This window comes from Loxodonta africana, chromosome 4 (assembly GCF_030014295.1).
Source record: "Loxodonta africana isolate mLoxAfr1 chromosome 4, mLoxAfr1.hap2, whole genome shotgun sequence".
Taxonomy (NCBI): domain Eukaryota; kingdom Metazoa; phylum Chordata; class Mammalia; order Proboscidea; family Elephantidae; genus Loxodonta; species Loxodonta africana.
Window position 1 is genome coordinate 131,066,952 of NC_087345.1, and position 12,172 is coordinate 131,079,123.

General features: G+C 40.0%; 1 protein-coding gene across 1 annotated transcript in view; it reads left to right on the forward strand.

The window, feature by feature from the left end:
- Positions 1–10,377, forward strand: part of A2M (alpha-2-macroglobulin) — a 48,364-nt gene extending 37,987 nt beyond the window's left edge. Inside the window, exons 26-36 of the mRNA XM_064285180.1 lie at positions 338–494; positions 1,080–1,154; positions 1,918–2,098; positions 4,332–4,555; positions 6,090–6,308; positions 6,467–6,594; positions 7,641–7,731; positions 8,425–8,493; positions 9,319–9,421; positions 9,887–9,928; positions 10,272–10,377. Of these exons, the coding sequence (XP_064141250.1) occupies positions 338–494; positions 1,080–1,154; positions 1,918–2,098; positions 4,332–4,555; positions 6,090–6,308; positions 6,467–6,594; positions 7,641–7,731; positions 8,425–8,493; positions 9,319–9,421; positions 9,887–9,928; positions 10,272–10,288 (1,306 nt within the window). The 3' untranslated portion in view covers positions 10,289–10,377. The remainder of the gene's footprint in view (positions 1–337; positions 495–1,079; positions 1,155–1,917; positions 2,099–4,331; positions 4,556–6,089; positions 6,309–6,466; positions 6,595–7,640; positions 7,732–8,424; positions 8,494–9,318; positions 9,422–9,886; positions 9,929–10,271) is intronic.
- Positions 10,378–12,172: the final 1,795 nt, after the last annotated feature.

A 12,172-nucleotide genomic window follows, 5' to 3' on the forward strand; every position in this document is an offset into this window, starting at 1 on the left:
CATTGTATCAAGTCTCTAAAGCAAAGAAATACTAGAAGAAGCTATTACACATAAGAGCTGCATACCAGAAGTCTATCTACAGAAGGAAATGTCTAATGAGGAGAGAAAAATCAGTAAAAATAGAAGTACTTAGGCTCCCTGTAGCAATGGGAAAGTGAGTCAGGAAGGAAATCGTAGAACTAGCAGATTAATCAGTGGGATTAAGGGAGATGGGAGCTCTCAGTACACAAGAATTTCTATTAGGGGATTCACACGAATGTAAGAAGTGTCTGACAAAGCCAGTTACCACTGTAACAACATAAATATCTTCATCAACCCACTCTTTCTGTCCCCTTAGGCTCACAGCTTTTGTACTGAAGACTTTTGCCCAGGCTAGACGCTACATCTTCATTGATGAAACACACATCACCCAAGCTCTCACCTGGCTCTCCCAGAAGCAGAAAGACAATGGCTGTTTCAGGAGCTCCGGGTCACTGCTCAACAATGCCATTAAGGTGAGCTCTTCCTGAAGCTAGTCTTGATTTGCCACGGTGATGTCTACAAGGGTAATGAGAAGAGTCTCTAACCCTTTCATTGCCTACGGAATAGGCCAGGCCCAGTTAATTTGAAGGCTTTCACGCTGAATTATTTCTTTTACGTGTCCCCTTCAGACAGCACTAGCATCCCAAGATGAGACATTAGCAGCCTGAGAATCTCAAGATGCAAAGAAGAGAAGTGGGACTCGTGTTTCCCAGTGATCAGACGGCAGCATGTACTATGAATAGGGGCATTGTCAGCCCACAAAACCCAAAAAGCACAGCATTTAACTGGGTTTTGTATGTCCCAGTAGTCTCTGAATGAGACATGTAGAAAAATAATTCGGCCTTGAAAGGGCTAAGGGAAGGTATCAGCGGAAAATAAAACCTGGATAGCACCAAGAAGGAGGGATGGTACTTAGGCTGGTTATGATACTTTGCCCCATGGTAGCGGATATGGTGAAGGGCAAACTCCATAACCAGCAGAATAGAAAGAGCTGATTGAGAACATTCTCAGAAGTTGAATTACTCAAATCTCTCTTTTTCTCTCTCTCATGTTTACAGGGTGGAGTAGATGATGAAGTGACCCTGTCTGCCTATATCACCATTGCCCTTCTGGAGATTCCTCTCCCAGTCACTGTAGGTATCATCTCATTCCCCTGATGAAGCATACATAGTTCTGGAGGTAAAGAAACTGCTGACCTTCTGTCTGAAATATCACCTTACTAAAAGCCAAGTGTCAGCTTTCTTTCTGTGCAATGCCAAATGTTTCCCAGATGAGTAGAGAATTTGGTCAGTTCATCAGGAAAGATTTACACTTTCCCAGGGGTACCCCTAGGCTATTTCTTCCCCACCCCCACCCCCATCACGGAAAAAAAAAAGATGAATTCTAGAGACATAGCCTCTATTTCAACTTTATTAATTTAAAAATGTTGTTGTTAACTGCCATTGAGTTACCACGATTCATGGCGGCCTCATACACAACAGGATCAGACTGTTGTGATCCACAGGGTTTTCACTGGCTGATTTTTCAGAAGTAGATCACCAGGCCTTTCTTCCTAGTCTATCTTGTCTGGAAGCTCCCTTGAAACCTTTGCAGCATCATAGCAACGTACTAGCCTCCACTGACAAACGGATGGTGGCTATCCTTGAGGTACATTGGCCGGGAATAGAACTAGGGTCTTCTGCATGGACACTGAAACTTCTACCACTTAATCATCAACAACCTCAATGTGAAAATAACAAATTAAAATTGCTATTCTCTCCATCCATAAGATTGAGGATAGATGAACAAATGCATTTGAAAAACATCATTGCCTCCTTGCTAAGTTCTGTGTGTTTACCTAGAAATGACAGCATCCCTGTTCACTGAGCTCAGAGCACCCTTGCTCTCCCTTCACAGCACCCTGTTGTCCGCAATGCCCTGTTCTGCCTGGAGTCAGCTTGGAAGTCTGCCCAGGATGGAGCCCACAGCAGCCATGTCTACACCAAGGCACTGTTGGCCTATGCTTTTGCCCTGGCAAATGACCAGGACAAGAGGAATGAGATACTCAAGTCACTTGACAAGGAAGCTGTGAACGAAGGTGAGCATAACAAGCTGAGGGCTTTCTGCCATCCCACATCCTCTGTATCACGAACTCCACTGCAAAAAAAAACCCTACTCCTACCTCCTGTGATCCCTCTCCCTTCTCTTTTTTTGTCTGTCTCCTTATAAAATCTAGGATTTCTTAATCAAATAATACATCAAGAGATGAGATGCGATATAGTGTAGTAGTTAGGATCTCAACCTCTGGAGACTGCCTGGGTGTGAATCCTAGCCCTAAAAAAATTACTATGTATGGGCAAGTCACTTAATTTGTTTGTGTTTCAGTTCCTTTATCAGTAAAATGGGGATCATAATAGTACTTCCCTCATAGGGTTGCTCTGAGTATAAAATGACTCAATACATGTAAAGCTCTTAGATGAATGTGTGGCACATACTAAGTGCTATAGAAGTATTGGCTATCATTACTAAGAGATCTGTTCTTCTTACATACCCAGCCCTTACTTGGTGTAACATAGCATCTTAAGCATAAGGAATAATTGGTGGATATAATCACGTGGATAAATTCTGGTATTTTATGCTCATTTCAGAAGACCAATAATGTTGGCAAATTTACTCATATTCACATAATGCTTTATGTGTACCATGGTCTATATGAAAGATTGAAGAAATAGAAAATAAAATACAAATGATAATATGTCCAACAAAACATATTCTACTTTTCTTCTTTTACCAGTGTCATAATTGTTTTTAAGATATAGTGAAATATATTTCAGATATTCAAAAAAGGCATAAAGAATAAATTAGTAAATGCCTATATATCTCTTTCCCAACTTAAGAAATAAAATATTACGAATGTAGTAAAAATTCCCTCTGTATCCCTTCTACCCCAAGAGGTAACCATTATCCTGAATTTGTCATTACCATTTCCATAGATTTCTTTATATTTTTACTATATATATGTATATATATATATATATAATATTCAGAATTTTTGCATGCTTTTCATCTTGAGATAAGCAGTATCATACTCTTGGGTCTCCTGCATCTTGGTTTTTCTTTTGTTTGCCTTTTTGTTTTTGAAGTTCAACATTGTGCTCATGAGAGTCCCCTGTATAGATCCCGTAGCTCTAGTTCATCCAGTTTCACTGCTACATAACATGACAATGTTATATTAAGTATGTCATAATTTGTATGTCAGTTCTCTCCTCATGGATCTTTCCTTCTTTCTAATTGTTTGCTGTTACAAACAATGCCACAATGAACGCTCATGTCCATGTCTCCTCGTACAACTTGTGTGAGTGTCTCTAAGTTATACTTCTAGGAGTGTAACCGGCTCATTAGTAGGCTAAGCACATCTTCGTCTTTGCTGGATATTGTCAAACTGCTGTCCAAAAAGAATTTACTTCCCACAGCAGTGTCTGTCCATTCCCATTATTTCACACACTTGTCAGCCTTTGACATTTTGATAATTATTGTATTTTTTTTCCAATCTAATGAGTGCGAACATTTATTAGTTAATGGTGCCATCTGTGATCCTCACAAGCAATCTCTGAGGACAGGCTTTGTAGGAAACAACAAACCCCAGACCAAGTCTACATAACATAAAAAATAGAAAATGCCCACAACTAGCGAGAGAGCTTTCTCTACCATCTCTCTCTCGCACCAACTCAACTACAACAAACATTTGAAAACACAGGTGCTTCTAGGCTTCTGGCCACAGCAACATTAAAACCAGTTGCTGTTGAGTCAGTTCCGACTCATGGTGATGCCGTCTGTGTCAGAGAGCTGTCCTCCATAGGGCTCTCAATGGCTGATTTTTCAGAAGTAGATCTCCAGGCCTTTCTTCCAAGGAACCTCTGGGTGGACTTAAACCTCCAAACTTTCAGTGAGTAGCTGAAGTTTGCACCACCCAGAGACTCCTTACTTGCCTTAGCCCTGCCGAAACACACTAAGTTAAGATCTGCATAGAAGGAAAAGCATCTAGTATATAACCCATTGCCGTCAAGTTGATTCCAACTCATAGCGACCCTAGAGGACAGAACAGAACTGCCCCATAGGGTTTCCAAGGAGAGGCTGGCGGGTTCAAACTGCTAATCTTTTGGTCAGCAGCCTGAACTCTTAACCATTGTACACCAGGACTCTATCTAGTATATAAGGTTTGAGCAATTAAATTGGAAAGCAGCCCTCATTTCAGCTCTGGCTTTGCTACTTTCACCTTAAATTAAATATGAAATGGTAGACACTTAGAAATCCCTTTTTCTTACCTCCAGGTGACTCCATGCACTGGGCACGAGCTCAGAAACCCAAGGCAGCAGTGGAGCCTTTCTACCATCCTCAGGCTCCCTCTGCTGAGGTGGAGATGACGTCCTATGTGCTCCTCGCTCTCCTCACCGCCCAGCCTGCCCCGTCCTCAGAGGAACTGAATACTGCATTACGCATCGTGAAGTGGATCACAAAGCAACAGAATTCCAATGGAGGCTTTGCCTCCACCCAGGTCTGTGGTTTGCCAGAACCTTTTACTTGAGTTTCAGGTAGCAAAAGGTTTGAACAAGATATAATCACATAGCAAGAAGAAAAACTGAAGATGAGAATAACTTGAAATGGGGAAGAGAGTCTTAGTATTCAAAGAGAGTGAGAATTAAGGGAAAATGAAAGTCAAAGAGGACTACAAAGGAAATTCTTCAAATTCTGGCTCCCAACCAGTGATATTAACCCAGTCTGCTGTTTCCAACAAGTATACCTCCCTAGAGCCGTAGTGGAACACCAAGACCCTATGCCCAATGGCCATAGCAGAATGAATAAGAAAATCTACAATTCTTTTGCAAGTTCTAAGAGTCCTTTTCAAACTGTTCCCGGGAGCTCTGTTCCAAACCCAACAATGTCTCCTTGCAAATCTCTCCGTTCTTAGATCCCATTTACACGGCTTCTTTTAAAGCTGACACATTGTATACTTTCCCTATCCATCTCTTAATACACAAACATTCGTTTATCAGGAGCATAAGAACTATCTATACTCATCCAACCTCCTGACCCTACTTTATAATCCTATATCTAGAAAATTAATCAATTTCTATATGTGCATGACAGAAATGTTTATCTTCAGATAATTTAGGCATAAGCGTATATGTCCTAAAAGAGGAAGAAAGTGGGGCAAATAGGCAACCCATCCTTTTTCCCTTGTGTTTAATCCCTTGTTTTTCCATTTGAATAGGAAAAAAAATAACTAGTTTCATTAAAACAACTACCATTTATTTCTTAGGAATCTATTATTTGAAGGATGTCACCCAGGCTCCGTATTGATGACAATCGAGAATATAACATACCAGGGGGAATCACTAAGCACAGGAAATACTCCAAGAAAAAAAGAAGAGCTAAATAAAAATGTCAGTAAATCCAGAAGATAATTATAGTTATTCATATCTTATTTCTTTTGGAGAAATTGAAGCATGACTACTGCTAAGGACCTTGGTTTCTCTCGAGGCACTGACCTCAGCAACAGAGCAGAGTTGAATTTGGGAAGATTGAGCTTTGGTTGAGTGGTGGCAGGTCTTACCATAAAACTAAGCCCATTGCCATCGAGTCCAACTCATAGCGCCCCTATAGGACAGAGTAGAACTGCCCCATAGGGTTTCCAAGAAGTACCTAGTAGATTCGAACTGCCGACCTCTTGGTTAGAAGCCATTGTTCTTAACCACTACACCACCAGGGTTTAGTTGTTAATTAAGATATCAGAGGCAAAGGGCTAATGCTAGGAAATAATCCTCACTCACATATATTCCCCCACATTCCACATCCCACATATGTTTATAGAGAGAAAAGGAACAATTTTCTGAGAAATAAAATAATATATAAATGTTATGGTTCTGGCACCTCTTTAAAGATTATAATCAGTTTTAATAGTAATTTAAGTAGCGAGGGAAGAAAGAAGTCAAAACTTCTTTGTGGTAGCTAACACAGGACTTTGGGGAAAATTTCAGTCCTCAAAGGCGTGTCATACCTGAGCAGGCTCTCTCACTTGTCTCCTTCAGGACACAGTGGTGGCTCTCCATGCCCTGTCCAGATATGGAGCAGCCACTTACTCCAGGACTGGAAATGTTGCACAAGTGGCCATTCAGGATTCAGAGACCTTTTCCAGAAATTTCCAAGTGGACAATAACAACCTCCTATTACTGCAGCAGGTCTCATTGCCAAAAGTGCCTGGGGAGTACACTGCAACTGTGACAGGAAGCAGATGTGTCTACCTCCTGGTGAGACTCTTGGGAGAGATGGGTACAGAGGGTCCACAGTAACCCTTCTCACGGAAAAATCCTAACTGGGCAAGTGATAGGGCAAATCAGAATCAAGGAAGGTGAAAGGAATGCTGGGGAAGGGAGGAAAACAGATTTTTTTCTCTGATGTTCCACAGACATCCTTGAAATACAATGTTCTCCCAGAGAAGGAGGTATTCCCATTTGCTTTGGAGGTACAGACTCTGCCCCCAACTTGTGATGGACCCAAGGCTCACACCAGCTTCCAGATTTCACTGAATGTCAGGTAAGACCTTCTGACTGTATCACCCAATTCTGAGAATAACAACCAATCTACTGACTGGAGCTTCTCAGTTAGTAGAGCAGTGTGACAATAAACCTTTGCATTATGTTTATTGAAAAAGCAATTGACACAGTAGAATTTCTCAAAGAAGGGGTTTACATTGTCCACCCCCCAGGATCTGTTATTGTTCATCCTCGTTATTGAAAGGTTAATACTTCCTCTAAATAATAACTAAATAAAGAATGTTATCCCTTATCTCTGATCTGAATTCCTTCTAATGTAATGAAATCCTATAGTATTCTTGGTCTATCTAAAATGGGGTTGGAGAATTCTTGAAAAGCTTGAATAGAAGGAAGCAGTGACTCCCTGGTTAGAATTCCTTTTGGCGATAAATAAATCTCAGCTTATACATAAAATAATTATTTCAGGTAAATGCAAATGTATATGACAATATTCAAGTAGTTACTGGGTTTACCAAAAAAAGTATCTATCTACAAAGAATAATACAACTTGATTGGAAACCCTGATGTCGTAGTGGTTAAGTGCTACGGCTGCTCACCAAGAGGTCGGCAGTTTGAATCCACCAGGTGCTCCTTGGAAACTCTATGGGGCAGTTCTGCTCTGTCCTATAGGGTCGCTATGAGTCGGAATCGACGCTACGGCAGCAGGGTTTGGTTTTGGCGGGGTTGGAGATAATATCCAGGAAAAACATCAGGATAAAATGTATGTAACAAATAACTGGCACAGATTAGAGGTCTCAGGCCCAGGCTATGCATCACTTGTAAAGCTTCCTTAAAGCACAAATTCTCAGGGTCCACACACTTGAAATTCTGGTTCAGCTGGTCTGAAGTAGGGCCTGGTCTCTGTGGCTTTAACAAGAGCCCTGACAATTCAAATGCACGGGTGAGTTCTCCAAACCATTGGGGTAAGATATTAAGGAAGATTTTACATGCGCCTTCCAGAACTATTGGGTGCTTACTGTGAACAGAAAAAAAGAGAATGTTTAATAACACAGAAAATCCTAATTCCTTCCTTCCTTGGATTTTCAGCTATACAGGAAGCCGCCCTGTCTCCAACATGGTGATTGCTGATGTAAAGATGGTATCTGGTTTCATTCCCCTGAAACCAACAGTGAAAGAGGTAGGTTTATTATAAGCCCAGGAAATCCTGTTTTATTTAATGTTTCCTGTATCCATAGACTAAGAAAATGCTAATATTAAAATACTACCAAGTCAGCCTCTATCAAAGAATTATACTTTCTCCAAATTCGGAAATCTAATTTAGCGTGTTTGTCTGGGCGCCCACCACTTGCATTGCACTCTGCTAGAAGCCATGACAACTAGAAGAAAATGTCAGTGGGTTCCTACTTCCATAGAATTTAGGATCTTGTTAAGAAGATAAAGCTTATACGCTTGAGCCAGTGGAAAAACAAATACAAAAATGACAAATTGACATAAACTATGAGTATTAAAGAAGTTAAGAGAAAAAACGAGATCATTATATGTTACAGCAAAAAAAAAAAAAACCTCATTCATAGAGGAATAAAATGCGAATTGAACCTTAAAATATGAGTTATTCCCGAGTCTAGAATATTTAGTTCCCTTTTCATCAGATAAATCATCTTTACACATAGGCCATGTGCCACACTAATATTAAAGCCTTCATTTAAATTACTTTTCATTTTACATTTTCACGTTACTGTCTTTACTTACAAGAAACTTTTGAAAAAATTCTATCCTCAAGCTTATTTTGGTAATAAAAACTCTTTTCTCCCTGGGTCCCCTGAGGGTTACGTCTATTGAGTAACATTTGTGACTTCTTAATTTTTTTCAGCTTGAAAGATCTAACCATGTGAGCCGGACAGAAGTCAGCAATAACCATGTCTTGATTTATCTGGATGAGGTGAGAGCCCTGCCAGTCTAGGTTCAAAAAATATAGATAATAATCTCTCAAAGGAGGCCATCTGAAAATTATTTATATCAACATCACCATATCACATCCATATAAAAGGAGGGAAATACTGCCAATCTGAACAAGGATTTTGACCATAAAATAAAAAGGCCAGTCCAATCAATAAGTCAGATTTTATAGTTATATGGTATAGCATAGTTTATTCATTTCTATATTAATGGATACTATAGTTTACAAATTTTATGAGGCTTAATGCTGTAATGGGTCAGCACAGTATTTTTACAAGATAGAGGAGTGAAACTGTGCCAAATCTCTGGATATTTAAAAATGGACATTACTAGCTGAAACCAACTCAACAGCACCTAGCAACAACAGTCAACCAATAAAAACGTGTTGTTCATCCCCTATGAACAGAGCCATGCACTGGCATTTATGGGGCTATACGAGTTCTTTTAGTGATTTAAGAAACAATTTGGGGAATTTCTCATCCATCTACTCTATGGGTTTTCTGTACAATTTAAGGGCTCTGTAAACCCTGGTGGCATAGTGGTTAAGTGCTACAGCTACTAACCAAAGGGTCAGCAGTTCAAATCCACCAGGCGCTCCTTGGAAACTCTGTGGGGCAGTTCTACTCTGTCCTATAGGGTCACTACGAGTCGGAATCGACTCGACAGCACTGGGTACTCGGTAGTGTGCTGTTAGTTGATAAAAAAGAAAGTTTTTTTTTTCCCCCAAAACAGATGAATACTTACACTTAGCCAAAGAAGAGCAAACAAAGGTTCCTGAAAGGTCATTTAATTCCTTTTTCCTTTCTAGGTGACAAATCAGACATTGAGCTTGTCCTTCACGGTTGTGCAGGACATCCCAGTAAGAGATCTAAAACCAGCCATAGTGAAAGTCTATGATTACTATGAGACAGGTAAGTAAGAGACTTTCACATGGAAACTAAATTCCTAATAACTGAAATTTTGATTTTATAGATGTGTTGGGGTGATTAATGACATCAGATGTTCTTAACACTTCATTTTATCTCCATAAAGTCTGGTTCTCTGTCTTCTGTACACGCATTGTAGAAACTAACTAGAGCATAAATGTATCAACTGCTAATGCAAAACATCTGTAGGACAATATGAGTTTTTAAAAAGTAGAACATCAGAATTATCCTCCAAAAGTTTAGGCTAAAGGGAAACACGACCTATTTTAAAAGGTAACAATATAAGGCAGCAAGCAATGAATCGAATGATACTGACGTTCCTGAGAGGACACAATTCTTCGTACAATAAAGGTCCCTTCACAGACCTGTCTCCCGCAAATGTTTGCTTTCCCTCTCCCTTCACCTAATGATTTTTGGGTTTTTTGTTTTGTTTTGTTTTGTTTTTTTCAGGTGAGTTTGCAATTGCTGAGTACAACGCTCCCTGCAGCAAAGGTAAGCAATTAGCACTCCTTCTAAATGCAGTCAGAACCCTTTGGCTTGTCCCTCAAATCTCCACCTTCATAGAATTCTGCCAAATGTTTTTCATAGACTTCATATTGCTCACACTACATATTACTGTAGAAAAATGCATTTATTGGGAGAGCATCAGTGACTCTGAAAAACCTCAGACAATTCTTTGGATGGCTTATTGGGTAGTTATCTATAATGGGCCTCATTTCCTACTGTACTAATTGGGTGTCATGAGGCACAATGCTACCCAGATATAAGGGAAGGGATATTTACTGCTCAGAAAACCCAAGTTCATCTTAATTTTCTTTTATTTTCACTGTCACAGATCAAGGAAATGCTTGAAGATCACAGCAACAAAAATTGCTTTGCTGCAGTCCCTGTGGAATATGGAGGAAAAGGGTTTTGTCTTTCTAAAGATTTGGTGAATAAACTCTTTTTCTGGTCAACCTTTATCACTGGTTCCTCATTCATTTAATAAGCATTAATTATATATGCATACAATTCCCAATAGAATCCTGAGATAAAAATTCAGACCAATCAAAGAATGAGGGTCTTCAGAATACAAAAAACATTACAGTGATGTTGGTCTAAGGAGGCTTCAAGTAGGGGCTGCCGGAAAAGAAGCAAGTACTGGAAAAGAAAACAGTATTGAAAGTACGTACTAGGATGGTATAAAGCGTGTTTGGTAATGGGGCTACCCTAAGAAAAAGCCAAAGGATGGAATTTAGGAGAAAATAAGACTGACTTGTCTAGAGAAGACTTTCCACATTAAAGGAAAATGATGAAATAGAAAGTTGGATAGGTTACATTGGGAGGCAGAATAATGAATTGGGACTTGAACTGAAATGGGAGTTCTGTGTCCTCAGAGCCAAATCTGCCATTGACTCATAAGAGTGATCAGTCAGACTTTGGTGAGTAGCGGCTGGGGTCTTAAAGCTTGTGAGTGGCCATCTAAGATACTCCACTGGTCTCACCCCATCCAGAGTGAAGGAGAATGAAGAAAACAAAAGGCACAAGGGAAAGATTAGTCCAAAGGGCTAATGGCCCACAACTACCATGGCCTCCACTAGGCTGAGTCCCGCACAACTAGATGGTGCCCAGGTACCACCACTGACTGCTCTGACAGGCAACACAATAGAGGGTCCCAGACAGAGCTGGAGGGAAATGTAGAACAGAATTCTAACTCACAAAAAAAGTCCAGACTTACTGGCTTTACAGAGACTGGAGAGACCCTGAACATATGGCCCTTGGACACCCTTTTAGCTCAGTAATGAAGTCACTGCTAAAGTTTGCCCTTCAACCAAAGATGAGACAAGCCCATAAAACAGAACAAGACTAAATGGGCACACCAGCCCAGGGGCAAGAACAAGAAGGCAGGAGTGGCAGGAAAGCTGGTAATAGGGAACCCAAGGTCAAGAAGGGAGAGTGTTGACATGTCATGGGGTTGTTAACAAATGTCACAAAACAATATGTGTATTGTTTAATAAGAAGCTAGTTCTATAAACCATCTAAAGTACAATAATAAATAAATTCTTAAAAAGTAATCAGTTAATCTTGGGTCTTAGGTACAATAACAGATGAGAGACTGAATATGTTGAAGGGGAGTAAATTTTCTCAGAAGAAAGAATATATAGGGCTCAGGGCCCTATATATTGGAGATCTTTCTTCTGGGACTTTGAGTGAGGATCAAAGGCTAGGTATAAAGATATTCAGATGAAGAAATAAGAGCTCTAATAATATTTAGTTTATATTTTCTTTGTGGTAAGTACTGAAATCATCTATAATATGAAGGAGGAGGCAGAAGCTTCAGGAGGAGTTTGTAAAGTAGTAGGAAAGAACTTAAAGCATAAGGATTCAGAGCCAAGAGATCCTCTGGGAAAGTCCAAGGAGTCTTACTCTTAATTTGGCACTAAAATTGCAATATCAATTTATCTTGATAGAAAGTGAGCATGGATATTAAAAGCTAAGAACTTGGAAGGGCCTCGAAGTTGATGCAACGTTTAGCTCTGTGTCCAGGCTGGCCAATAAAAATGATAAAAGCCACCACTTTTGTGCCATGTTCTGCTCTACATGCCTAACGGATATTAACCCTATGGAAAAGGATTATAGAGTTATAACTAATGAGGAAACCGAGGCACAGAGAGATAGAATTTGCCTAGGTTGTCAGCTAGTAAGTGGCAGATCAAGAATTCAGTACCAAGAAGTCTGGCTTCTAAATCCACAGTC